This window comes from Macadamia integrifolia, chromosome 1, assembly GCF_013358625.1.
Source record: "Macadamia integrifolia cultivar HAES 741 chromosome 1, SCU_Mint_v3, whole genome shotgun sequence".
In the NCBI taxonomy this organism is placed as follows: domain Eukaryota; kingdom Viridiplantae; phylum Streptophyta; class Magnoliopsida; order Proteales; family Proteaceae; genus Macadamia; species Macadamia integrifolia.
Window position 1 is genome coordinate 17,686,689 of NC_056557.1, and position 27,832 is coordinate 17,714,520.

Genomic DNA, 27,832 nt, shown 5'->3' on the forward strand with positions numbered 1-27,832 from the left:
GAGGCTTTCATCCAAATCTAAGATAAATTCCGATAGGTCCATCAGTAGAGGCTGAACCCATGTTCGATTTTGTATACTCAAATGTCGCACCCACCCCCTACCCCTCTCAAAGCAAAATAAATAAATAAAATTTTATTTAAAAAAAAAAAGCCACAAGTGTCTATCATTATTTGATATTTAAGAAATTAATATCTAATAGTTATCTTAAATTGCTAATTAATTCAATGGAGACATATACGATTAAAATACATTTAGTTTGTTTTTTTCATTAAAACATACACACTAAAAAAAAAAAATTTCGATTTGCATGTGTGTTTTTACTAGTATATATATATCTCGTAACCCTTATAAGAAATTTACAATATTCATATACTTTAGACCAACTCAACCTAATCCCCGTATTTCCTAGTATATAGGACTTAGCTCTCTCACACTCTTCCTTTTTTTCTCCTGGATGGATGGATGTATGACTATAGATTAATACACTATTCACACACCTAGATAGGCAGGGGGAACCCGTGATTCAGCCATCTAATTCCATGCTTTCTCGTGATGTGTTAAAACTATTTATATCTAACCTAATTATCAGTTAAGAATTAGCCATAAATTATTCAAGAAATATTTCTCTCTCTCAATAATCCCTTTTTTCGAAATGTTCTTCGGAACTGCTGCATGATTGAGAAAGCCTCTAGTTGGACATCCACAGTAGTCTTACCACATTTCAGTAAAGCTTTTTGATGTCGTCTCCCACTCTCACCCTCACCTCAGCAATCTGAATATCTTCTACCAGGCAAGTCAACTGTGATTAGCGACCAACAAACGAAAGCTATCAATCCATCTTTAGTGGCCAAATAGCACTAAGAAAGGGATTTCTATTTCCTACTTTAGCCTACCCTGTTCATGTCCTAATCAGTGTCATTTTCGTCCTTGCCAGATCCTCTTGACTCTGAACTTCCCCATATATATTTAATGAAATCATCATGCCCATCTACCTCCCAATTTTAAAGAACCCTCTCTCTCTCTCTCTTCTCTCTCTCTCTATCTCTCTGTATTCGCAAAGCTTCGTAATGGAGGATGAGAGAGAAGTTCTGATAAGAAAAACTAACAAGGTATTCGACCGATGCGTGTCAAACGCAGGAGATGAGTTGTGTAGCTTCAGGTCGTGTCTTCGATGGATGTGTTTGGATCAATCTAGTCTATGGAGGTCTTGTCTAGCATGGTCTCTCTTTCTTCTTCTTGCCATCGTTGTTCCTCTTGTGTCTCACTTCGTCCTCGCCTGTCCAACCTGTGACGCCAGACATCAACGCCCCTATAACGTTGTCGTCCAATTGTCTCTGACCGTCGTTGCTGCTCTCTCCTTCTTCTGTCTCACTCGTTTCGTCCGTACTTACGGTCTTCGAAGGTTCCTGTTTCTTGATAAGCTTTGTGAGGAAAGCGAGAAGGTTGGATTGGGATATACACAGCAACTCAATGTAAGTTCTTCTCTTCTGCTATTTTTAATTGATTTTGATTCTCCTTTTCTGGGTTTTCCATTTCAATTCCAAATTATTTGATCACTGAAACCAACCCATTTTGGTAATTGAATTCTATTTCGATTTGGGAATCTGGGTTCCCTTCCATTCCCTTCTGTCTACCACGAGTACAAAAGCAAGGTTTCTTGGGTGTTTTAATGGACTTAAAACTCCTACAAAACAGAGACATTTGGATGAAATTTGAGCGGAGAGAAGCTTCCTCTGTTACACATTAGCATCCAAGACTGTAAGTTTGGACTGTTTGGTTGCATTGAAAATTCATATTTGCATCCATTGATGACTGATTCAGTGCAGGCTTACATCATTAGATTCAGTGAAAGTCAAACTTATGCAATAAACCATTAGATTCTACCAATCGAAAGGTTAGGATTAGCCAATATATTGCAGGAGACAAAGTAATGTTACTGTGTATGGTGAAGCTTTAAGTTTCACTATCTGCCACTTGGCATTACATAAGCAGAGCCATGTGGAAAAATCGCTTTCAGTATGCATAGTGAAGCCAAGAAGGACCTTACTTAAAAACTATACTACATTATCTGCCACATGATAGCATTTAGGTGGAGCCATTGTGAAGCTAGGTAGGACTCATATTCTACTCAACCACTTTTGTCACTTTTTCTTGTGGAACTATTAATACTTCACAACCTATCTGGTACTCAAAAGAAAATATCACAGGTAGTTTTTCCTCTGTTTTTTTCCTTCAATCACCACCTACAAGGTTGATTCATGTGATTGAGAACTCTACATGGGTATGGAAGTCAAAGGAAAGAGAAAGCATCAAAGATATTTTGGTTAATAAAACCTAAAACATGGAGAAGAAGGAGAAAGCATCTAAGGATGAGTTTTCATTCATCTGTAGTGAAAAGAGAATCTCTTAATTGATGGGTTTTGACAGAGATATAAACGGATAGTCATACTCGGAATATCACTATTTGTATTTGTTTGAAAACCAAACAGATATGAATTTGAATATCTCAATATTCAATCGTTTAAGACTCTAAATAAAAACCAATATGGCTATTGATGTTTTGGTGGTTAGATGAGACTCAGAAAGGGTATTTTAGACCTTCAATAAGAAAAATAATGAGAAGATCACATGGAGGGATTACAATTACATAAGTCCGATCAAGCATAAAACCAATGGATGAAGGAAACTTCACTTGGAACTTAAAATCGGGCGGGGGAGGGAGGAGAGGCCACATGTTAGAAATGGGTATGAAAATACACAAAACTTAATTTGCTCATTAGGAGTTGAAATCTTCCAAATGAAACAGGTCTAGGATCCTCTACGGGAGACTTATTTAGGCCATGATGCATTAAATGTCACTAAACAAAAGTGACATGTAAGGGGTTGAAATCTTTCAAAAGAGATAGGTATCGGATCCTTCATAATGCACTATTTCCTTCATGAGATGGACTAATTTCGATCGAATCCTATTCCTAATACTAAAAAAACAAAATAAATCGTAATCTTTTGGTGTACAATATCTTGTATTCTATCACATTTTAATCCATGAAGTGTTGGTATAGACCCCCAAAGTAACGAAAGCTCATTGTTTTTTATTTGAGATTTTTTTTTTTTTATTGAGAGCAATTTTGTACTTTTTGATACTAGGATTTTTTCGCTATATATTTGTAACGAGGTTCTGTTTCTCTGTAAAGAATTTGAGAGAGATGTGAGAACGAGCATTATAACCCTGTTCTCCATTGATAATAAAGCAAAGATTTCATCTCACCAAAGATATAGAGAATTTTGCCGAATCTCGTAAATCTATATTTATTGTTTATTTTTATTTTTTTTATTATTTTTTACATCGTTGTAGAATTACATTTCTACATAATCGTGTCCCATCAAAAATCAAAGATCGTCAATGGTTTGGTTTTGAGGTTATTCATTCTCAAGACTGAAAGCAATTCAGCCCACGGAAAGTGAACCGAACTGACCATTTGCCATCCATGGTCTAGAATCCTCCATCAGATTGACTAATTTAGGTAGTGATTAGCTAAATTTCACTAAGTAATGGTGACATGTAAACTAGTTTTTTTCTTTTCCGAAAACTAAGATGAGAATATATATTGACATGTTGCAGAGGTCATGGAAGCTGCTCCTATTATTCATCCTCCCCTGCTTCGCAGTGGAGAGTGCCTACAAGATATGGTGGTTCAGCTCAGGTGCGAATCGGATCCCTTTCCTAGGCAACGAAATCATGAGCGACGCCGTCGCGTGCACATTGGAGCTCTGCTCATGGCTGTACCGAACGTCCATCATCTTCTTCGTCTGCATCTTATTCCGGTTGCTCTGTTACCTGCAAATACTCCGACTAGAAGACTTTGCAGAAGTTTTCCAAGTAGAGTCCGACGTAGAGTCGGTGTTGAAGGAACACTTGAGGATAAGGAGACATCTTCGGATTATAAGCCACCGGTACAGAGCTTTCATCGTCTTTGCTCTGCTATGTATCACGGCGAGTCAACTCGCTTCGTTGCTTATCATCACTCGCTCCAGCTCAGCGGTTGATATCTTCACTGGTGGTGAAATGGCTGTAAGCATTCTTTTCTGAGTTCGGATCAAGTCCTCGTATGGTGTTTGATCCACACTTAGATTTCACTTAATTTATCTTTTCTTTTAATTCATTTTTATTTTGCGTGGAATTCAAGTATGGATCAAATACATTAGTTCGAAAATCATTAATTCTCGTACGAGGACATGATTTGATTTCTTCCTTTCTTTCTCCTCTCAATAACATGCTTAAGCTTTTAAGCTTTTAAGGGTGTTGGTTTGGTCTTGGTTATTCAATTCGGTTCAAGATTCAAAATTGTACAAACCAAAATTCAACTGAATCGAGAGGAACACAATTTAGTAACCAAAACCAAATCAGCTCAGTTCTTTTTTTTTTTTTTTTTTTTCATATTGGGTTCCTAATTCAATTTCATATTAAGTTTAGATTTTATATTTTGTACTTCAGGTAGACATTCAGTATTTTATTATAATCTATCGTAGTAAGTCTATGACTGATCTATAGTGGTGCTTTTGGTAAACAACTGACATTTTATTATAATCAACCATAACTCGTCAATCTTTTTGCATGAATCCTTGTGTTTGTCTTTACTTGGAACCTCCATATAATAAATCCCATTAAGTTAGGATAAGGCTTTGGTGGTTGTTGTTTTTATTTGAATTATTTGTGCAAACTTTTACATTCTCATAAAAAAAAAAAAAATCCTTATTTGTTAAGTTCATGATCCACTCAACTTTTATCAAACATTAAAATAAAATTAATAAATTAATTAATAAATAATAAATAATAAATAATAAATAAAAAAGTTATCATCCACATTGATTGAAAACTACTTGAAATACTTACTAATAAAGAATAAATTTTACCTGATTCTTCATTTGGCTTGAAAGTAGGTAATTCAATTGAATTCGATAGTTTAGACTTTTAGTCATGAAACAAAACCGAACGAAACCAAAATAAACTTCCAGCATTTGAGACAAAAATCAAACCAAGCTAGTTTCAATTTCAGTTTTCAGTTTTAAATTGACACCCTTATAAGGGATCGATAAGAATACTGACACATATATGGTCTATCACAGTTATGCTCAATCACACTGGTGACAGGGTTGTTCATATGCCTGAGGAGTGCCACAAAGATAACACATAAGGCACAGGCGGTGACGTGCCTTGCGGCAAAGTGGCATGTGTGTGCAACGATCCAATCCTTCGACGACGGCACAGAAAGTGACATACCAGTGTTGGCAGATTATCAACTTGCTCGACCACATGTACGTGATTTTCCAATCAATGCTAATGGAGAGTGGGAGGATGAAGAGAATGCAGATGGAGAAAATGATCTCGACAACACCAATATTATCATGCCTATTTATGCTCGCACCATATCTTTCCACAAGAGACAAGCACTAGGTCAGTTTCACAATCCCAATGATAAGAGAAAATATTATTTTAAATTATGATTGCGTATGTTTGGTTTATATTCTTGGAAAAGATTTTTAGTCTAGCAAATATTCTAAAGAGAGAAAATACATTTTAGACATAGAATCTATTTTGAAAATGCATACTAAACACAACCTTAAAGAAATACATTTGGTCAATAGTAATGGAAAAATATTTTGTATTAATAAATTGTGTCTTTGTTGGTGGTGGTGGACAGTGACATATTTCGAGAACAACAGAGCGGGGATTACAGTATTCGGATTCATGTTGGATAGGTCTTGTCTCCATACCATCTTTGGAATCGAGATGTCTCTCGTCCTTTGGTTGCTTAGCAAAACCATCGGAATTTCTTAAATATTTTTGAACTATTTCCCTTTCCTTCTTAAATTTTCCCACAAATAGAGAGAGATATATGGTCTCTATTATGTATGTGCTTCTGATTGTGTGATTCTTTTTTTCCTCCCACTTTTCTTTGGTTGATGTATTATTCTTTTGTAGATTATTTCATCTCCCCACTCCATTTAAGAAAATGAAGTATTAGAGACAAATTTAGAAGTACATGTTTGGGCCCTTTGGCCCCACATATAGCTTTTGAAGAATTTTTTCACTCATTCAACAACCAAGTTGTCTATGGAGAAACGAGATCTTAAAACGATGCACAAAATAATAGAAATTACAAACAAATAATTACACAACGTAGACGATTTATGTAGTTTGACAAGATTGCCTACATACATGATGAGATGAGATTTACTTTAGTATCAATGGAAAATAAGGTTACAACTACTCATCTTCAAAACTCTCAGATACAAAGAACTTTTTGCAATAAATATATAGATAAACCGTACATAGACATAGTTTATTGAAATACACATACATACAAATATATAGAAAACCCCTTCAAACCCTACCACTCGAAATCAGCTCACAAATGCAAGCAATGGAATACCTGACAACCTCTTCATTCTTCCGATCTCACTCCAATATATCATCATGCATAAATCTGCAAAATAAGTATTGCACGAGGTTATACTTTATTATACCAAATTCATGTGAATTTTCATCGTGAGTCACACAAACATGGAGAGAGAGATATATATGACTACCCTCTCCCTCTTAAGAAAGGGCTAATTAATGATCCAGATCTAATCCATAGAAAACATGATACTGGGGTAGGGTGGAATCTCACATAAAAACAATGTCCTAAAAACAGTATGTAAATTGTAAAAGGTGGATTCAATGTTGGACTCAACTTTAGGACAAGACATTCATGTTTTTTCTCATCTAAATTTCCACAAATAAAATTTTATTAGCCACATCCCCGCTAGGCAGGCTTGGTCTGGCCCAAAGCATTGGTGCACCACTATCTACCCCTCCATGTCCAAGGGTTTGCTAAAGTAAAAAGTTCTATTTTATTGAAAATTTTGGGAAATCTAGAGAAGCCTTGAAACATATTGTTAGATGTTTCAAATATTTTTCATGTAATAATGATTAAAATTCTATGAACAAATAGACCACAAGATTCTATGCTAACGTGGCAATTAAGTTTCATCCTTAGGTAGTTTATTATTTGATATAATAAATCTAAGAAAATCCACACATAAGAAAAAGGATGGAGTTTCAATCTATTCACCATGGCCTATCGACAATGTCTAATAGGGGTTGGGAGAGGTGAGGAGTGATGAGGGGTCATATCTGAACAATCCCATTATTTAGCCACTGTGAAGGAAAATTTTCTCCAAATAAAAAAGAGTGGTTTTCTTAAAGGAAGAAATTTCCCTGGACCACAAGGTGAGGTTCACCACACGATGCAAGGGACTAGACCCCCCTTGCCCACCCTCCACCATCGAATGAATGGATATTCGTTCATCGTGGCTTAAGAAAAACTGGGTCCATTATGAACATATGGATGCCACAAATAACTACCGTATGCCAAGTTAAATGGGGCTAAAATTTTGGAGTAGGTAGGCCACAAGCCTTAAGGTCATGGTCTCACATTTCAAGTTTTCACCTTAAATCAAGTCACCCAAGTGGTAGAGTAAAATTTTAAAAAGTTTAGTGAAATTTACATTTATTCAAAAAAATGCATGGCTCGAAACAAAGGAAGAAAATTCCAATGCATGGGAGGGAAAATGATTGAATTTGAGCGTAAAATCTTACATGTGGGAAATTTAAACCATTCCTAGAAATTCCACGGTTAGATAGCCACGTCACTTTCATATGGCAAAGCCAATTCGACAGACAGACTATAGATTCTATAATGCATGTGCCAATAAGGAAAGCTTTTACCAAAAAATAATTGTAAATGACATAGGTTATTAAAAATACAACGAGGAAATGCCAATTGATTGTAAGGTATATGAATGAGTTTGCGTAGGGGTATCAACGGGTCACACGACTCACACCTGGTCGATTTTGATCGGGCTTAATTGGTTCCCACCAATTTAAGATTCTATACAATTTTTCGCTTATTTAAATAATTGGAACTCAAAGCCCAAATGAAAGCTAGTGGAAGTATTCACCAATGGGAGGAAACCCTAAGCGAAGGGGAAAAAAAATAAAAACCAAACGCCACCTTGGAGTAGCCAGGCTGCTCCCCCCCCCCCCACCTCTCTTTCTTCCATCTCTCTCTCTCTCTCTCTCATCATCTCGCTCTCACTTTGTCCCTCTCTCCCTCTCTCTTCTTCCTCCTCTCCTTCCTTTCTCTGTTTCTTCATCCCTTGCAGGAGCTACATCTCGATTGGAGTCGCGTGTTGGCCGCTAGCCTCATAGGTCTTCATCTTTGCTGGATCTTATGCTCATTTGGATTCCCGCTCGGCCAGCATCCTCATTGCCTTAGATCCCGTCTATCGGCTCTCACACCAGCTACCAACTTGCTCTACCTGGCTTGTCCTGCTGCTGCTTGGTCTCCTGCCAGCTCGCATGGTCTACAGACATTCGCTACCAACCCTGCTGGGCCAACCTCCCAATTTGCCTGGCTCGCTCGACTTCTGCTGATTTGTTACCCGTTACAAGGCAAGCATCCGTTTGGCTTCCAGATTTGCTCGGATAACAACCACTTTGTTGATGCCCTCTGCATCGTGGTTGGCACCTCCGCTAGGCCAGCTGTAAGCATAGTTTAAAGTATCTCCGATACCGATACGATACCGATACGATACCCTCCGATATGTATCTTAAATTTAGCCGGCCGATAAGATACACACCGTTATGATGTACGAAATTTTTAAAATCCTTTCATATCGATATATATTCTACGATATATACCGATATGCACCAATACACTATTGATACGTATTGATAGTCTATGAAAAATATAAAATCGAGGTGAAATATACGTTTTGGTATGTATCGGTACGTATCGGTGAGTATCAGTATATATCGATCGGTATGTATCAGTACATATCGGTGAGTATCGATACATATCGGTATCAGTATGTACCGATACAGTGCGCTACGGTCATTTAATGGCCAAGATGGGTTTTTTTTTTTCTTTCAGAAAACACGATTTTTTAAGGTGTTTTTGTTCCAAAGTTGCTGCCAGCCATATTTCTCTCTAACTAAAGTGAAAATCAAGGTTGTGAACAGGGATTTTATATTTTTGGGACAATTACAAACCTTGAATTCTTAGCGTGACACCCTCAATTTAGTGTTTATGCATAATACATGTTATCAATAGCTTTTTTTAATAATTTTTTTATGCAAAAGTATTTAAAAATGTGTTTCATATCCATTTATGTGCGTATCTTTAACGTATCTTAGCGTATCTCCAATACGATACGATACGATACTCTCCGATAAGTATCTTAATTTTGGTCAATCGATATGATGACCGATACCGATACTTTAATCCTTGGCTGTAAGCTCGACCATGGCCCTCCACAAGGCCATTGCTCTTCATGAGGCAGCCCCCTTTGCCGATGATGCTCCCTTGGTGGCTGGTTTGATGAAGAGAAGAGATGGTTGTTAGGGTTTCCACAAACCCTAATTGGATTTAACTTGGTTACCCTTGGATGGGTTCCGTTACTTTGTTTTCAAGCCCATGGGGACATTTGTGATGTTTTGGGCATGTAAGCCTTGAAGCCATTTGGGCCTTGGATGTCAAATGGGCTTCTTTGTTCCTGTTTTTGCCCATGTGGGTTTTGTTACCCTTTTCAGGGTTGTAATCTCCCTCCCCCTTTTCTTTAATACATTAATTCACTCACAAAAAAAAGGTAACTGAAACTCGTAGGCTAGGGCATGGATATGATTTTGTTCAATCAGTCAATTTCCAATTCATAATTGGGATCAATGTGATTGGTCTAATCGGGCTACAATTAGGATTTAAACAAGTTAATTGACCAATTTGACTATAAAAGGTCCTTAAATGGGCAATAAATGGTCTTGAAACCGGCTATAAGCAGTTTAAACGGGCTACAAATAGTCGGTTATAGTATTGGATCGGTCCAAATAGTGTGACTGTTGGGCTACTACCTTGCATCGAAACTACTGAATTATGAATTGGTCTGTGTTTGAACTTGACTTGTTTAGTAATTGATTGAAGTAGTTTCAGGCTTCAATTAATCGATTCAAGTTCAACCTATCCTTACATGATTGACAAAATTAGAATCAAGCTCAATCAGATTCCTATTCGAAAATTATCCAATTAGCTAAAATTGCCAAAAACACCCTTCCATGTTACACAACTCAATTGTGAAGGTAACTTCCAATCTGCCAAACCTTTTTGAAAATTTTAAATATAAAAGGAAAGGAAGCACACAATTCATATGGGATTATCAATTATGGGATCTCCACCGATCCACTCAAGAGTCAAGGACCAATACTAGGAGCGGAGAGAGTTTTGAAATAATGACCATGGCCCACAATATACGGACAGATTAGCTCCTCTGTACCCCATCAATCGTTGTTTAAATCGACCATGACATGGTTCCTTGCATACGTGGCAAGTCGTTTCTCATTTTTTTCAAAAAATAAAATAAAAAACAGAAAAAGGTTTACATAGAATTTTAGGGAGGAAATATCATGTACTTCTACTGTACTGTACCACTTAATCTTAATGGCTGTAATTTCCCCTTGGATCAGAATCCATTCAATCTAATGGCCATCCTTGGATGATCATGATTCACATCACAGATATCTTGACCATACAAGAGATCGCTTGTCTGGTCGTACGATAGTTAGGTGATTGCTGCTTACAAGCTATCATCTACTCCTACTCATTAGTGAAGCGCGAAAACCTCATATTTACTGTTTCCGAGAATTTCAAGTTTTTGTTATTATTGAGAGAGGGGAAAGTCTCTCTCTCTCTCTCTTTTCGAAGTGCAAATCAAACTCTCGTTTTCGAAATTTCGAAATCTAGAGAAGTGCTTAGATTATCAGTTCTTCTCTAATGGAGATTCTTTCGAGTCCGATCAGCATTTGTTCAAAGGAGAATCAGAAGATCTATCAGGAATGGTTTAACTTTGCCGACACAGGTTCCTCCTCCCTTTCCTTCATTTCTTTTTTTTTTTTCTAATTTATTGGATCGATCTCGCTTAAATCTTCAAAGTTTCGAACCTGTTTTTCGTTCTTTTCTTCTTTAGATGCCGATGGCCGCATTACGGGAAACGATGCTACCAAGTTCTTCGCCATGGCTAATTTATCTCGGCCAGCACTCAAGCAGGTTTCTTTCTTCACTATTTGCTTATTTTCTTCTGTTGCTCATGATTCGTCCTCCTGTTTCACCTTTAGGATCCACATTTTTGTGCTTCTAGATGAACTCTTTAAATTTATATGCTCTAGATTATCACTACAGAGTATGGACCCAATAGGGTAGTATTTTACATGATGATGTTTATTGAGTTTAATCCCTCCAAAAACTTCTGTCTTAATTTGTTTCGCATAGCAAGTATCAGTTACATCCACTCTTTTTCTATATCTTGGACGAGCATTGTGAAATTACAATTTATTGATTTCTTTTCTCAAAAGGGTATTGCAGAGCCAGTTCATGTGGTCTCTCAGGAAGTGATTTTATTTTTAGGGAAGGGGCTAGATAATATCCTACTTTATGTTTACCAGCTAAAAGGTTTTGCTGCATCGCTGCATCTGCTTGTTCTGGGTTCCATACGTTGCCATATTGGTGCCTAGGATGTTGATTTTTCTTATGCCTAACACAAAGGGAAGTGTAGCATGGATGTTTCTATCTTGGTTACCATGTCTGTCTGTAATTTGGTTATAATTGTTTCTTTAGCTGAAATATCCTTTTATTTTCTTCATAGGTGTGGGCAATTGCGGATTCCAAACGTCAAGGGTTCCTTGATTTTAATGACTTTGTTGTTTCAATGCAGGTTCTGGCATACCTTAATATTTATTTATATTTTATCATTTTGAGAGAAACTAGTTTTTACTAACTTCCTATCTTGAACAGTTAATTGCATTAGCACAAGCAGGACATGAAATTACACAAGATATTCTTAGCAAAGAAGGTAAATTAAGGAATGCTTTTTAGCTTTGTCCTTTTTAACAGATAGTAGGCATTAAATTATCAAAAAAGAGAAGGGGAAAAAAAAGGATGTTAAGCATTAATGTTTTATTCGAACTTCGTAAATATTTTGACATTTCTTATTTCATTCATTTTTTTTTTTTTGGACAGATGACCCTGAGAATATAAAAACTCCTGTTATGGAAGGGTTGGATGTTTTACTAGCTGTAAGTTTTATTTATAAGTTATGCCTAGTTAGGTGATTAAGTGAGTTTTCTAACTTATTTAGCCTTTTCTTTTGCCTCCAGAAAAGGCGTTCACCCAAAAAGACAGATCTTGAAGTGAATGGTAAGAAACTTTCGTATGCTTTGTAAATAATTGGGTTATTTGTTTTTTAGATCTTTGGTTCTAAGTTTGTAGGCTTTACTAATGCAGTAGCCATTCCACCCCAATCAGCACCAACAGCTCATTGGTTTAGTTCAAAATCTTCGAAAAAGGTATCGAGTTTCATTCTTTCATCAATGCTCTAAGTGTGTTCTCGTTTCAGATTTGTAATATTTGACTTCATGCCATTCCTTAGACACAAAAACAAATAGGAGAAATGAAGGTAACAGAAATGGAGGAAATAGAAATTAAAGTAAAATGAAAGTAAAAGAAAAGGAGCACAACACCATCAAGTCATGGCTACATGGATACTTGCCTTCCAATTGGCTTTATCCAAGGTCATACTTGGGACCCCTGGACTATGCATGTTATGCCTCACTATTTCTTCTATAGCCATTTTAGGTCTACCCCTAGCTCTTTTAGCTCCTTCAATCGGAATCAGATCGTTACTTATTGGGGCATCTTCAGGCCTCTGTTGAACTTAGCCATACCACCTTAAACGACTTTTTCGGAGCTTGTCATTCAGCAAGGCAACTCCCAGTTCTAGTACATTCATTCCTTACCTTGCCCTTCCTAGTTTTGTAGCATATCCATCTTAACATCCATATCTCTGCTACACATAGCTTTTTTATATGACACTTCTTAACTGCCCAACATTTCGCCCCATACATCATAGCCGGTCGTACAATAGTTCTATAGAATTTTCCTTTAAGCTTTAACGGAATCCGTTACACAACACTTTGGTCGCAACTCTCCACTTCATCCAACCCACCACTTTATTCTTTGTGAAACATCATCCTCTATGTCACCTTCTTTATTTATGGTTGACCCCAGATATCTAAAATAGTCACATTGCAGTATCTCTCGTTCCTCAATTTTCACATTATCGTTATCCATCATAGTGTGACTAAAGTTGCCCATCATATAATCCGTCTTCAAAATACTAATCTTAAAACCTTTTGTTTCTATGGTTGATCTCCGTAGCTCCAACTTAGCGTTAATCCTTGCTTTTGTCTCATCCACCAGATTCATATCATCGATGAAGAACATACACCATGAGCATACTATTTTCCCTGTCAAATAGTGCTCTTTAAATCCCTGGGCACCAAATTAGTTCCTCATCGTTGGATTTAAAACACTATGTAGTGGTTACTGTTTGATAGTACTAGATCAATAGGTTTATACAGTTAGCATTCATCCCAGAACTGAATCCTATCACATGGTTTACCTGTCCTCTATTGAACTATGTCTTATCCCTAGCCACTCTAAATTGAATACAACTACTGTGTCTTATCACCCTTTCCTTACACTTTCAGACTTAAGAGTTAGAAAATTACTGAAAGGCTAACTTTTCTTGACAAAGGAACAGGTCTCTAAAGACTTCTCATCGCGGGATGGGTACCCCTCTTCTCTCGAAAGAAGTGAAGGGGATGGAAGTGTAAATGAAGTCTTAGGGCTCCTAATTGTGATAGGATTGTAATCAGAAACTCACTAATAGGGAGCTAGACTCACTGAAAAGCAAGTATTATACCCGACCCCAAAGTAAAACTGTATGATATTAATTGCAGCAACAAGAGTGGACCGATGGGGAAGCAAACAGGACTCAGATCAAGTCCAAGTTCTGGTCGAAAGGGTAGCCAGGGTAGAAGAATAATACACCAAAGTTTGGTGATGATCCAAGGGTTGGATCAATAGCTGTAATAGGTAAATAGAAATATAAAGTATGTTGACAGAATTAGCAACAACCAATAACTAACAAACTATTTAGCAGATCAATACCAAGGTTGGATGATTGTAGGGCCTGGTCTATTGAGATGGACCTCCAAATATCTCAGCAATATGATGGTTAGATCAAGAGATATGAAGGGAAGACTGAAATTAGAAAACTAATTAAAATATTAGTGACTTACTTGACTTGTAGTAGTTTCAGCCATCAGATGAGGCTGAGATTATGGTCGGAGGAAGGTCTCCAATGGAGGATGACACCCTCAAAACATTACTTGATTCTAACTGACAGAATAGTAGTTGTATGGCGAATGAGAACTGCTGCATTGGAAAATCAACAGGAGGGTGCCGCAGGAAAGTCTTAATAGGGTCTTCACTTTGTATTGGTTCACTGTCAGCAATTCAACTTCATGAACAGCAGGCAATATCACGACTTCAGTAGGTCTCGGACAGCTCCACAGAGACCAAGGTTGCAGTAGAAATAAATAGAAACAAAAACAAGAGGAAGGAAGAGAGGAGGAAAGAATAAGGGATATGACCATGGTCTTGGTCGGTATATCACTACATAATGGCATCTGACCACTCACAGTTTCACACAGTAACAAGGCACAAAGCCAAAGCATTCTTCATTAATAAATTCGTGGGGATAGCCTCTAAGGACCTGACAATAAAGAAGGTTCTACTCACTTCTAAAGGAAACCTAATTAAAAGGAGCTATTAAAAGAAGATCCTCAACTATCCCAAAAAAAAAAAAATGTGGGGGAAGGTCCACACATGTAGTTGTGGATCCTTGTACATCAAGTAATTAATAGATTACGATTTCTTTGAATACTTTGGAGTTGTGCAAGATGTAGTAACCTTAGTACCTTACTAATATGTCGACCTGGATTAAATGGATAATTTTGTGTTTATATTTGTTTGGGACATGATTGTGGAGTGCTTTAAATTAATCTAGCCCTTTGAATGCATTTTCATACCTCTTCCCAATTAGAATGGCAATCACACTTGAGTGTAACAGTAATCTGTCATGTAGGGTATAACTTAAGCCTTTGCAGCTGGTTGTTGACTTTATTTTACATCTAGCAAACTATATTCCATTTTCTTTTCATTGATATCTTATGATATTTTTTACTTCCAAATTGCTTTTTTCTTATTTTTATTCTAGTTGTAGTGAATTTTAACTTTCCTCCTCCACTTCTTATCCTTATGCATGTCTAGATACCTTTAAGCACTGTTACATCAATAATTGATGGCTTGAAGCGGTCGTATGTTGAAAAGCTGAAGCCGCTAGAGGTTACATATCGGTTTAATGATTTTGTATCTCCTCTACTGGTGAGTGGACTACTCTAATTACTTATTTTTAGTGGGAAACACTAGCCCAATGTACACTTGAAATTAAAATGGGATAGTAAAGCTATACTATGGTCCCATGCCGATGACGGCATGGGATCCTCCCTTGCATTGGCATGAGACCCGCTGCATGGCTGCAATCTGTGCCATTGTCATTTTACGTATGCACCGTGGAAGTGTTACCCTTATCCTTGTTTAGTTTGATGTTAGGAAATGCCGGATTCAGTATATTCTATTTTTTCATCTTTCTTTCAGGGAAGAGGTAGATGTCTATTTGTTTCTGAGTTTTATAATTTATATTTTGAAGCTTCAATCAATCATATGAACTACTTTTAATGTATATTCTATTTTGCAGACAAATAGTGATTTTGATGCTAAGCCCATGGTCATGCTTTTGGGTCAATATTCCACTGGGAAAACCACATTCATTAAGCATTTGCTCAAAGGTAGCTATCCAGGTAAGTTGACACAAGTTATTTTTTTCCCTTTCATTTCTTGTTCTTACTGTTCAGTTTTTATTTATTTTTTAATTTTTTAGTGAGAATGTGTTATTATACTTAACACTTGCTTAATTATGACAGGAGCTCACATTGGACCCGAGCCCACAACCGACAGATTTGTTGTTGTTATGGTATTTTAAAATTTATTCATTTCTATCTTCCTCTATTCCTAACCTATGAAGTTTCAAATCATAATAATCTTTTTTTTTTTAATTCATCGTTATGATTAAAATTTTAACCTTATTTAGTTATTTTTATCTCTGGGTGTGTATTTTGAATGAGTAGCTTCCTTTGGAGGAATTGAAGAGGATGTTCGATGTTGTTCATATAGTTAGAGTAGGGTGGATGATGTGAAGAGGAGCTTTTGAAGTGTGAAGACTAATTTATAATATTAAATCTAGAAGGTATTTTAATATTACAGCTATAATAAGTGCAGTCATGTTTTATGCACCTGGATGTTGGTGTAAAGAAGCAACACAAACAAATTACAAATTTTGCTCAATTAAGGATGATGAGAAGTTGGATTATAAATAAATAAAAATAAATAATAGGAGGCTGTTGAGATATGTGAATAGCAGGACTAAGATGAACACAATTAGAATTGAATACATTAAAGAAAATCTAAGGGTACTAACTATTGGTGACAAGAGGCGAGATAGTGATTTGAGATGGTTTGGACTGTTGGACCATAGGGTCCATGCCTCGTGTTTTGGTGATGAAACAACCTTTTGGATTATGGTATTTGCGATTACTAATTTGTGTGTGCATGTAAATGGTTTTAACAATCTATTGAGTATTAAAAGCATCAAAGAAGATTTATCACTATGTGAACAAGCATCTCGAAGCAAAAGTCAAGGGCCACTTCAGGAATCAATGGGAAAGCTTCACCAATACCCAAGCCTATCAAAGGATGGAGAAACAAATCCTGTAAGCATCAAAGAAGCAAATCTCCATAGTATAGATTTAGTTCTCAATTTGTAACATCTGTGGAACCGTCTCCTGCTTCAGGCCAGAGATGGTTCCACTCTTAGTGCCCTGAGGCAATCAAGGCTGAAGTCGTGTCCTTCTATGATATATTCCACCCCATCCCCCTCCCCCCAAACCTTCCTCCCCCCTCCTCCTCAACAAATTCATCCCCTACCACCTCATCCCCTCCCTCCAGTCCATCCTCTTCGACCAGGAAATCCATTCCGCCATTCATTCCCACAAGCTCAACAAAGCCCCTGGCCCTGATGGCTTCAGCATGGGATTTTTCTCCTCTTGTTGGAATATCATTGGTGATGACCTCGCCAAAGCTATCAAAAACTTCTTCTTCAACCCATCCCAAATCAACTCCATTAACCACACTTTCCTCAGCCTCATCCCCAAGGTTAAGGGTGCTTCTTCCATGATGGATTTCAGACCTATCTCCCTCTGCAATCTTTTCTACAGATTTATTGCTAAAATCCTGGCCAATCGTATCTAAACTGTCATCGACTCTCTTATCATTGCCAACCAATCGGCTTTCATAGTCGGTAGGAATATCACTGATAACATAATCCTTTGCCATGAGATTGTTAGGGGCTTTGATAGGAAATCCCACTCCCCTTTTGCTCTTCTCAAGATTGACAACCACAAAGCCTTTAACACCATTAGATTTGACTTCATCACCCAAGTGCTCCTGGCCATGTCCTTTCCCTCCTCCTTTGTTCACTGGATCTACTGCTGTATCTCCTCTCCCAAGTTCTCGGTCCTCATCAATGGCTCCCCTGTTGGTTATTTCCCTTTCTCTATTGGCATCCGTTAGGGTTGTCCCCTCTCCCCTCTCCTCTTTTGTCTAGCCCTTCAGGTTCTCTCGAGATCCATCCAAACCCAAATCAATAACCTCCTCATCTCCCCCATCCCTAAATGTAAAGCCTCCAATCTCTCCCACCTTGCTTTCGTTGATGATCTTATGATCTTCTCTATCGTAGACGAGACCTCCATTCACTCCATTATGTCCTCCCTCCTTCACTTTGAATCTCTCTCTGGCCTCAACCTGCTTAAATCCCACCTTTTCTTTGCCGGAGTTTCTGACTCTAGCAAAGCTTATCTCATCGAGTTAACTGGCTTCTCCCTTAGTTCTCTGCTTGTCAAATACCTTGGCCTTCCCCTCATCTCCTCCAGGCTCTCTGCCCACTATTGCACTCCCATGCTTAGCCAAATTCGTAAGAGACTCCAACTTTGGAAAGGCAAGCAACTCGTCAATGCGGGTCGCTTGGTCCTCATCAGATCACTCCAATCCTCCTACATCTACTGCTCGGGAGTGTTCCAGCTTCCCAAATCCACTATCAAATCTATGGAATCCCTCTTCTGCTCTTTCCTGTGGAAACGTTTCGTTCCCCCAAATTCTTCCACCCCCTCCATGGTCCCCTGTTTGCCTGCCCAAGTCAAAACGCGGCCTTGGCCTAAGGAGAATCAAAGATGCCAACTCTACTACCATCTTTAAGTTGGTTTGGAAGCTTGTTTCCAAAAAACCAAGCTTATGCGTTAGTTGGGTTTACTCCTCTCTCCTCCGTAGAGACTCCCTATTGACCACCACCTGTAAACCCAATTCCTCCTAGGTCTGGCGCAAGATTCTTCTTGCCAGGCTTCTTGCCATTTCTGCCATCCGCACGTGTCGGTAATGGGACCACCACCTCCTTTTGGCTTGACAACTTGCACCTTACTGGTGTTCCCTCCTCGATCATAGGGAACCACCTTGTTTATTCCTCCGATGTTCCCAGGACCTCTATGGTGTCCTCAGTCATCTCCCTTACCTCTCGGTCCCCTCCTCCCAACTCTCCCTCTCTTGATCCCATTTAGCATTCTCTCTCCTCCCTTCCTGCCCCCTCCTCCAGAGCTGATATCATCTGGACCCCATCCTCCTTGGGCTCCTTCTCACCTGCCTCAGCTTGGAACCTCATCCACTCCCTTCCCCCTGCGTTCCCTGGCATAAAACTGTCTGGTTCAAAGCCCGCATTCCACTCGTCAACTTCACTGTTTGGAGAGCCCTCTCCAACTGGCTCCCCACCCAAGCCTTCCTCATCTCCCGCCACATCCCTGACCCCCTCCCCTTGCCTGTTGCCTTTGATGGAATGGCCATAAAGACACCGACCACCTATTCTTCGACTATCCTTTCTCCTCCCACATTTGGAAGCTAGTCCTTTACAAATGCTGGCCTAGCCCCTCCCCCTGCCTGTTGCCTTTGATGGAATGGCCATGAAGACATTGACCACCTATTCTTCGACTGTCCTTTCTCCTCCCACATCTGGAAGCTAGTCCTTTACCAATGTTGGCCTAGCCAGAGAACCCCCTCCCCTTGTCAAGAGAATGGTTTTGGATTGATATGACCTTTTCTAGTTCTTCCATTTGCGACACCGCCGAGAAATTTGCTTTTGGAGTAGCCATCAACCATATCTGGATGGAACTCAACCTACGTAGATGGACTTCCAAATCCAGATCTTGACTTGATTTGGTAGGGCCATCTACTTTGATGTCTCCTCTAAACTTGGTTCTCTCCCCGTTCGTCTAGTCATTGACATCCCAAAGAACAAACTTTAATGTAGGAGTAGATTACAAGTAACTAACTCCGTAGTTTATAACTCCAAACAATACAAATAGGAGTAAGAAACAAAAATAATACCATCAAATAAATCCCGAAGGATACAATACCCATATAGGAGCAAAACTAGCCCAAAACCTAACCCGATAGGAGAGAGAAAGACCTGTTATGGAGCTGGAGAGAGAGAAGTGCGCCAGGGCTGTAGGAGTCCAATTGAGTTGCACTCTTGGGCGTAGATAGTCCCTAGGGAGGGTATAAAAACGCCCAAAGTTGAGAGAATTTTGACGACTGGTTGTGAAGTTACAAGCTTTCTTGATTTTCTGACCTATGAGAGAAAACTGAGAAGATCCTTCAAGAACAGCAGCTGAATGCTTCCAACAGTGACTAGGTAAGGATCGTGGGACCCTTATGAGGCCTGGAATACCCTGATTGAAGACTTGGCTGAACAGAGTACAGAAGAGAGAAAGAGAGGAGATCGATCTCTCTCCTATTCCCACTAGGATTGCTGATTGGTTCTGATTTCTGGAGACTTTTATCAAAATCTGAACTATACCTCTTGAATGTTACAGACTTACAGCAAATAAAATAAAAAAAGAAGAATAAAATAGATGGGGAGTTGAGAAGGGTGAAAGAGAATAAAGGAAGTGGCTATCTCAGCCTAGGTTTCTCACCCACAACTATCTCAGTTGCTCTAAGCATTTAGTTGCAAACTTTCTTTCATAAATACAAACTTTCTTTCATTCAAATCTCTCCAATAATGGTACATATGCCTCTCTATTTATAGAGGGGAAGTTTACAATCATACTAATACTAGGAGCTAGTTTCCCAATAAGACTAGACACTCTTATTACAACTAGGAGCTAGTTTCCCAATAGGACTAGACACTTCTATTACAACTAGGAATTCAAAATAGGACTAGGACTTGACTTTATGACTCCAACATGGAGTAGGACTAACTAACTAATAGTCCATATAGGACTTTACAACCAACTAATGGCCTAATGGGCCTTTATTAAATTAAATAGCAACTAATTAAACTAATGAATAAAATCCTGTTTTCCTACCTTCTACCCATATTTTAGGCCTATTAAAGTGGCCCATTTCAAAGAAAACCTATAGGATCAAAGGCCCAACACATACATAACACAACCCAAGGCTTATTTGCAATAAAATAAGCCCAAGTGACTTATCTACATTAGACTTTCTGTTGTCTCTTAGGGTCTTTCCTTGTCAATTCTGGATCCCCACTGCCCCGTAGGGTTGTATCCCTGCCTTTGGCATTGTATATCCCTCAACCCCTTTTTTTCCCTGTTATTAATTATTTATTCATCAAAAAAAAAAAAAAATCTGTCTAAGATACAAAATTTGTGTCAGAATACGTTTGCACCAACACGAGATGTCTGGTGGTTAAATGGAAATTATAACAAGTACCGAGTCAGTGTATGTCCACATCTTTAAGGAGAAGCCCGTGCACTCGGAAACTCTTGTGCAGACAACCGAACAATGTTAACTGGTTTTTTAAGGTCTTTGACTTTAGTACAACAGCACTATTATGGAGGTGTTTGCAGGACAGAAGGAGACATCCACACTCCCGTGGAGATGTCTGCATTTCAGACCATTAACTCCTTTTTTAACGGTCATATTTGAACCCTGGTAACTTTAATGGCTATATTCTCTTACTATTGGAAGCCAATAGATGTCCACACTCCTTAGTGGTGATGTAGATCAAAGCACTAAGAAGGGGAAAAAAATTGGTTACTGTTCACGTGAACAGTATCTTGGGGCCAATTTCGACAGCTGGCTTGGATGAGATGCTGCTAATAGTTGTTAGTGAACAGTGCCTTGGGGCCAATATTGACAGCTGGCTCGGATGAGATGCTGCTAATAGTTGTTAGGATATTATATACTAGTTTCTATTTTCTTATACTGTTTTTGATGTCATGGACAGCAAGCTACAAGGAGTGAAGAGTTGTTAGATGATTTGTTTCATTTTAGCTTTGTTTCCTTTTTGTAAAACAATTTATTGTCTTTCCTTTTAGTTACTTAGTCTAGGACTTAGTCTAGGACAAGAAAGGTTAGTCACTTGTTATAGGAGTTTCTAAGTTTCTTTGTTTCCTTTTTTGTTACTTTCCTTTTTGTAAGGCTTTGGCTCAGCCTATTTTCAACCAACCAATGTAAGGTTTTGAGACAAGATTTGATTAATGAAAAAATTAAGTTATCTTCTATGGCTGAGAGAGTCAATTGAGTGCTGAGATGCCCCAAAACACTTGAAAGGGTGAGAGGCCTGAACCAATTACCATTCTTCCCCATTCTCATCCCTCCATTGAATTCTGTCTTCCCCTTTTAATTTCTGTTATTCCTTGAGTGTTGTGAGGCTATCAAGAGTGCAATTGATTGTTGTTTCAAGGATCAAAACCAACTAGAAGAGCTGCTGATTTGCTGAAGAGCAGAGGAGCCTGCGACAGCTTTGTAATTGATTTTTTTTTTTGCAGATTTCTAGCCCCCTGATCTCAGCATCCCTTGACCTTCTTCCACTAGGCTTATGGGGTTATCTTAGGATTCCCAAGAGGCACCTTTGACCTGTAGATCAGGCCCTACAGGAGTCTGCAGCCTTGTTTCCTAAAAGTTTCCTAATTGGTAACCTATCTTTAGTTCTTCCGAACCAGCCAGTAGTTGAGGCTCAACTTTTGAAAGACGTTTAGAAATCATACAAAGGACCTTCAATCCAATTTTGAGGACCATCTGAAGCTTCTATTCCATGTTCTTGGAAAATCTCCAAAAGTTTCCTTTTTCTTGCAGCCAGCATATCTCAGTTCAGCCATCAGAATTTGATCAACTTTGGTGGTTTTGATGATGTAATCTTCCTTACATCAAGTGGTCGTCCGCATGGGTGATTTAAGCTTATTTTGTGCTAATCTTATCAGAATTACTTGAATCCTATATATTGGGTCTTTAGACATTAAATAGATGACCTTTGAACAACTCTTGAGCTAACAACACTATTGATCTTTGTGCTTTAACCGAGAATCATTTCTTTTTTGAGCTTTAATGGTTTGTGAGACTGTTTTGTGCTTTTCATTTGCAAATCTGCCTTCTAGAGTTTCTGTGCTTGTATTTTGCAATCAGCCTACTATGGGGCTTTATTTTCTCTCTTGGAAAAGAGTGTCATGACCTTGTGTGAAAGACTCAAGAAGAGTCACTCGGTGACTGCTAAAGGTTGGGTGCGAGCCATTTGAAACACTTGGTTTGTTTAGAGCCATTGAAAAACACTTGAAGGTTCGGTGTTGAACCATTTGGGAGTACACCTAAGGGTTTGCAGTGAGCCAAGGAAAAATACTATAAGGGTTTAATTTCTATTCTCAAGTAAACTCACGAAGCCTTGCCCCAACTACTTGGAGTTGCTGCATGAGTAGTTAACATTCTTTACTATTTACACCCGATCTAGCTATTATATCAATAGTTCTTATGTCTTTTCTCAACATTTCATTCTAGGCCATTTTCAGCCTCTACCATTGTCCTTCACCCCCTATATTTGCTCCATATCATTCATTCACATTGGTGCATTAAATGATTTTCGTACACATGTCCATGCAAGACTGGATGCTATCCTAAGAGGGGGTGAATTGAGTTTCTCAAAATAAAAGCTAGAGTTCAAAAAAAATTTCAATAAAATTAAATATGAAAGCTATGAGATTTTGAACTCACACTCACACCCAAGAGCTATTATAGCAGACATTCGCTTTTCACTTAAGGAGGTGGGAATTGGGATTGTGAAGGGATTTTCAATCCATCATTCAATAAATCTATTCAATTTCTCAAGAGTTTTTCTTCCAATGTGGTCTCCTTTAATGTCTGAACTTATGTGGTGCAATCTTTTGGTACAAATATGTTGGAAGTCCTGCAAATTAATGAATACAGCTATTGGTTTGAGTTAGCAATCTGAAATGTTTTTCAGATTTGGAATAGCCAATTTTATCAATATCTATTTTTATTTTTTTCTTTTCAACTACTTAATGTTTCAAGTTTAGTGTTTTATATATTTGCCATATTTGCTCATCTCTTCATCATTCATTTTTTGTATTTATAAACATAGTCGGGACCTGATGAGAGAAGCATTCCGGGTAACACTATTGCTGTTCAAGCAGACATGCCATTTAGTGGTCTCACAACATTTGGGACAGCATTCTTATCAAAATTTCAGTGTTCCCAAATGCCACATCCAGTGAGTGATTATTCTAAACTTATCATTGCTTGAAATTTTCTTTATTTTTGTTTAGTAATTTACATTTCTTTTATATGTTACAAGCTGCTAGATCACATTACATTTGTGGATACTCCTGGAGTTCTGTCTGGAGAAAAGCAACGAACACAACGCAGCTATGATTTTACTGGTGTTACATCATGGTTTGCAGCGAAGTGTGATCTCATTCTTCTTTTATTTGATCCTCATAAACTTGACATCAGTGATGAGTTCAAGCGTGTGATTGGATCTCTACGTGGTCATGATGACAAGATACGTGTGGTCCTAAACAAGTCAGATCAAGTTGATACTCAGCAAGTAAGGCATCTGGACTGTTTTATTTCCTTAGCTGGTATTTTTTTTCATATTGACCTGCAGATACTTTCATATAGTAATCCTTGGTAAAAACATTCTAACATTATTGCTGGATTGATCATGGTACTACATTGTAGCTGATGAGAGTTTATGGAGCATTGATGTGGTCACTTGGTAAAGTTTTGAATACTCCTGAGGTCATGCGTGTTTATATAGGGTATGCTCTTAAACTCTCATAAAGATTGTTTTGTGTTTAGTGTATAAATTTTTGTTCTACCAACCTACAATTATGTGGAAATTCTTTACTTCTGGGAAGTATACATGGCTCTTCTTACAACGTATGGAGCCTTGGAATGAAATGGGAAGAACCCACTTACTGGGTGACACCTAACAAAATTTTTATGGAGTATGTAATTGACTATTTGATATTTTCCCCTCTCGTCGTAGTTAATTAATTTTGGTTCATCTTATGTTTCTGTTGAAGGAACTTGATTTTATGGTTCTTAAGATATCCTTCAAAGGATTAGGTTTTAGGTGTAAATCTATTGATGGTTGCTTCTCAAAGGTTAACTAAAACTTCTGCTTGGCTATTTCCCACTTCAAACATGAAGTCTCCACCTAAACATTGGTTTAGGAATAATATTTTGTGGAAAATGACCTCAATATTCATTATAGTTTGAAGGACCAAATTATGCAGTGTTTGAAAATTGGAATGCAGATAGCAACTTTCCTAAAACTATGGGAAATATATGAAATACCTTATGTCATGCTGGCCGGTGTCAATTTTATTTTCTTTATTTCTATTTCACCCTTTTTAATTCTTTCCACGGATCCCAGCTACAACAAGGAGCTGATGCATGTAAAACAATGTAAGATAGAAGCTGACTGATTGTTTTACTTTATCTACGGCAATTTTCTTCACTCCAGCTAGTCTTTTTTTCTTGTCTTTGGCTGCCGGGAACCTCAATCAAGAATCATTTAACTGCGAAATCTGATTTAGGGAAATCAATTCTCTATATAATCTGTTTTTAACCTTTTCCAGCGGATCAGTCAGAAATTCCAAGGGTTTTGGCTGTTTTTTTGCCAGATTATTCATGCTGGCTGGAGATTGTCAAATTCAATTGTCCTTTGTTGACTGAGAAGACACTGGCAACTCCCTCTGAATTACCATCCCAAACATTGAATACCGTTCTCTGAACTACTTTATTAAACAACAAAACCAGTCTAAAATCTATTGCTTGCCCACTGTTTCCATTAAAATGATGAAGGATGGAGAAGAAAATCGGAGAGGAAAAAATGGAAGAACCAGGGAAAACTAACCTTTATTTTCTGGTTTTTAAACTTTAAAACAGGGGAAAATTGAAGAAGATTTTTAGTGTATGTGGCCATTGGGACAGAGAGAACTCTTATATTCCCACCTCACGTGATTTCCATTAGCATTACCCTCATTCTTTCATCTCTTCAGACTCTCCTACACCATCTTCTCCCTCGAACTGTATGCAAATTCCTCTGTTTTCCCCTTTTCCTTTTGGATATTTTTCTTGATTAATAATCTAACAATCCTAAAATGGTTTAGATGTTATCCCAAATGGTGGGATGTTGGGCAGCTGTCATGGCTGTTTCAAGTACCTCTCCATTTGCAACAACACTGGTTTAAGACTTTAGTTCTTTGCAGTCCCAATACAGGCCCCAAATATGGTCGCTCAGGAAGATGAGGAAAAGGGTCATTATTTCTAACCAGAGGTCTTCCTCTTTCCTAATGATGAGTTCGATTCTTCAACCTTGCAAAGAAGAGGCTTTGATCTATCCCCCCCCCCCCCCCCCCCCAACACACACACACACACACACCTTTTTCTATCTCTGTATTTCCCTGCCATTGGCCATAAATTACTATCCTTTCAAATTTTTGTAATTGCTTGAAGAACCGGAATGTTAAGGTTGTGGCTCCCCTTTCGGCATTATCTGTGATTTACATGATACTGAAAGGGGTTTGGATTCTTAGTTGGCAAAGGAAGAACTAGAAAGGTTGATGAATACAGCCAATTTGATGTTCGGATTGACGGATAAGATGTGCCAATGGAGGGCATTTGTCATAAAAGAATACAGCCATAACAGTCTGCAGAATTTCTTAGATTGGTCCTAGTTTCAAGGTAATTGGGGGTTACAGTTTGGCCCTCAAAAGTCTTGGATTGAATATTGACATTTTCCTTATATTTTTTGGTTCTCATTAACCTTAGTTTTTTATTTGACAAAATTATGCATAGATTAATGTAATCAACTACTGGCATTGACAGCTCATTCAATGACAAACCAATTAATGAAGCAGCTGCTGGTCCAATTGGTAAAGAACTTTTTGAGAAAGAACAGGATGACCTTCTCTTGGACTTGAAAGATATTCCAAAGAAGGCTTGCGATCGCCGGGTATGTTCACTTTTTTCTCATTTTGATGTGGTTTCACTTCTGAAATGGAAGAAACATTTGATTTGTTTGTTGAGACTTTGTTACAACATGTAACAAGTGATACCAATTGTTTTCAGATCAATGAATTTGTAAAACGTGCAAGAGCTGCTAAGATTCATGCCTACATAATTAGCCATCTTAAAAAGGAAATGCCTGCAATAATGGGCAAAGCCAAGGCCCAACAGCGTCTAATCGATAATCTTGAAGATGAATTTGGAAAGGTTCGAAAATCTCTTGCCACCTCCATCCTTCGTATCCCCATATTCTTTTGTTTTGTGTCTACCATGTCTTTGTGCTGATTATTTTTTTTATTTTTTATTTTATTTATTTATTTATTTTTTTCTGTTTTGACTTATTGTGTTCTATTTAAGCAGGTGCAAAGGGAGTTTCATCTTCCAGCTGGAGATTTTCCAAATGTTGAGCACTTTAGAGAGGTCTTGAGTGGTTATAGCATTGATAAGTTTGAGAAATTGAAGCCTAAGATGATACAGGACGTTGATGATATGCTGGGTTATGATATTCCAGACCTCCTCAAAAACTTTAGAAACCCCTATGACTAAGAAAATTTTGTTGACAGATAGAAACAGATTAGAGGAATGAAAAATGGAAGAAAAGCTGCACTGGTGTGCCATATTAGCCTTTCATAGCCAATCTTGTCCTGTATTTGAAATTTTTTGCTTTGTCCATGTGTTTCTCTGACCATATCTTGAGGACCTGGTTGGATATCCAATGTTGGGTTGGAGAGTTTGTATGTTCTAGTGGAAGTAGCAAAGAATTGTTTAGTCTCATAGATGATGCTTGTAGTTGCCTTCTATGAGTTTCCAGTGGAGTGGTCCTGTCAATCATTTATATCTTCAATAAAATTATTTAATTATAATATAGTATTATTTATAAGAAGGAAACTGTATATTTTATTAAAGTGGTAAGCCTTCCTGCACATAATTAATGATACAGGGTTTGTTTTAATTAGTGTTAAAATCTATTTATTGTGTTTTGTTTTAATTAAAAATGTGTAAAAATCATTATACTACTAGTAAAATTACATGAAAAGGTTAATGAATTCAAGCTTAACAAAGGACCCTTGAAAACTAAATTTCTTACGTGATTCATCCAGAACATTCTTCATTTGGCTAATGACTGGACAGCCAAATCATCAGTCTATGATTTGAATTATGGATGGTATGGTTAGCTTTCTACATCCATGATTCCATGATATGGTTTATACCTACCCTCTTTGTTCACCAGTGCTTGGTTGGGAAGCCAAGTGCATGTAGAGAAGTGTGGTCAACCTTCTACATCTTTGCTGTATATATGCCTTCTCTTTCCAATTCTCAACCAAGGTTCAAGTAAGTCG

The 27,832-nt window shown here is 37.9% G+C and overlaps 2 protein-coding genes across 3 annotated transcripts; both read left to right on the plus strand.

Annotated features, from left to right (window-relative positions):
• Nucleotides 1-988: 988 nt before the first annotated feature.
• On the plus strand, nucleotides 989-5,905 carry LOC122084507. Its single transcript, XM_042652807.1, has 4 exons — nucleotides 989-1,472; nucleotides 3,623-4,072; nucleotides 5,128-5,455; nucleotides 5,703-5,905. The coding sequence occupies exons 1-4, from the start codon at nucleotides 1,068-1,070 to the stop codon at nucleotides 5,837-5,839; spliced, it is 1,320 nt and encodes a 439-aa protein (XP_042508741.1). The 5' UTR covers nucleotides 989-1,067; the 3' UTR covers nucleotides 5,840-5,905.
• Nucleotides 5,906-10,742: 4,837 nt separating this feature from the next.
• Nucleotides 10,743-27,355, plus strand: LOC122080933 (EH domain-containing protein 1-like). 2 transcript variants are annotated; one of them, XM_042647832.1, is made up of 16 exons: nucleotides 10,743-10,956; nucleotides 11,065-11,144; nucleotides 11,740-11,808; nucleotides 11,889-11,946; nucleotides 12,114-12,169; nucleotides 12,251-12,290; nucleotides 12,363-12,439; nucleotides 15,270-15,383; nucleotides 15,757-15,859; nucleotides 15,983-16,032; nucleotides 23,557-23,685; nucleotides 23,770-24,021; nucleotides 24,156-24,235; nucleotides 26,313-26,439; nucleotides 26,556-26,699; nucleotides 26,853-27,355. In XM_042647832.1, exons 1-16 carry the CDS (start codon nucleotides 10,872-10,874, stop codon nucleotides 27,036-27,038), a joined length of 1,650 nt encoding a protein of 549 aa, XP_042503766.1. In that variant the 5' UTR covers nucleotides 10,743-10,871; the 3' UTR covers nucleotides 27,039-27,355. The 2 variants fall into 2 exon arrangements, with proteins under 2 accessions (XP_042503766.1, XP_042503774.1); XM_042647840.1 differs by having other exon boundaries at nucleotides 10,744-10,956; nucleotides 12,378-12,439.
• The last annotated feature ends 477 nt before the right edge of the window (nucleotides 27,356-27,832 follow it).

Excerpts from the sequence above, each read along its gene's own strand:
- LOC122084507 (XM_042652807.1), top strand. The coding sequence starts at position 1,068 with ATGGAGGATGAGAGAGAAGTTCTGATAAGAAAAACTAACAAGGTATTC. Across the intron at positions 1,473-3,622 it reads GATATACACAGCAACTCAAT|AGGTCATGGAAGCTGCTCCT; the intron begins GTAAGTTCTTCT and ends GACATGTTGCAG. Across the intron at positions 4,073-5,127 it reads TCACTGGTGGTGAAATGGCT|TTATGCTCAATCACACTGGT; the intron begins GTAAGCATTCTT and ends GGTCTATCACAG.
- LOC122080933 (XM_042647832.1), top strand. The coding sequence starts at position 10,872 with ATGGAGATTCTTTCGAGTCCGATCAGCATTTGTTCAAAGGAGAATCAG. Across the intron at positions 12,291-12,362 it reads GACAGATCTTGAAGTGAATG|GCTTTACTAATGCAGTAGCC; the intron begins GTAAGAAACTTT and ends CTAAGTTTGTAG. Across the intron at positions 16,033-23,556 it reads ACAGATTTGTTGTTGTTATG|TCGGGACCTGATGAGAGAAG; the intron begins GTATTTTAAAAT and ends TTATAAACATAG.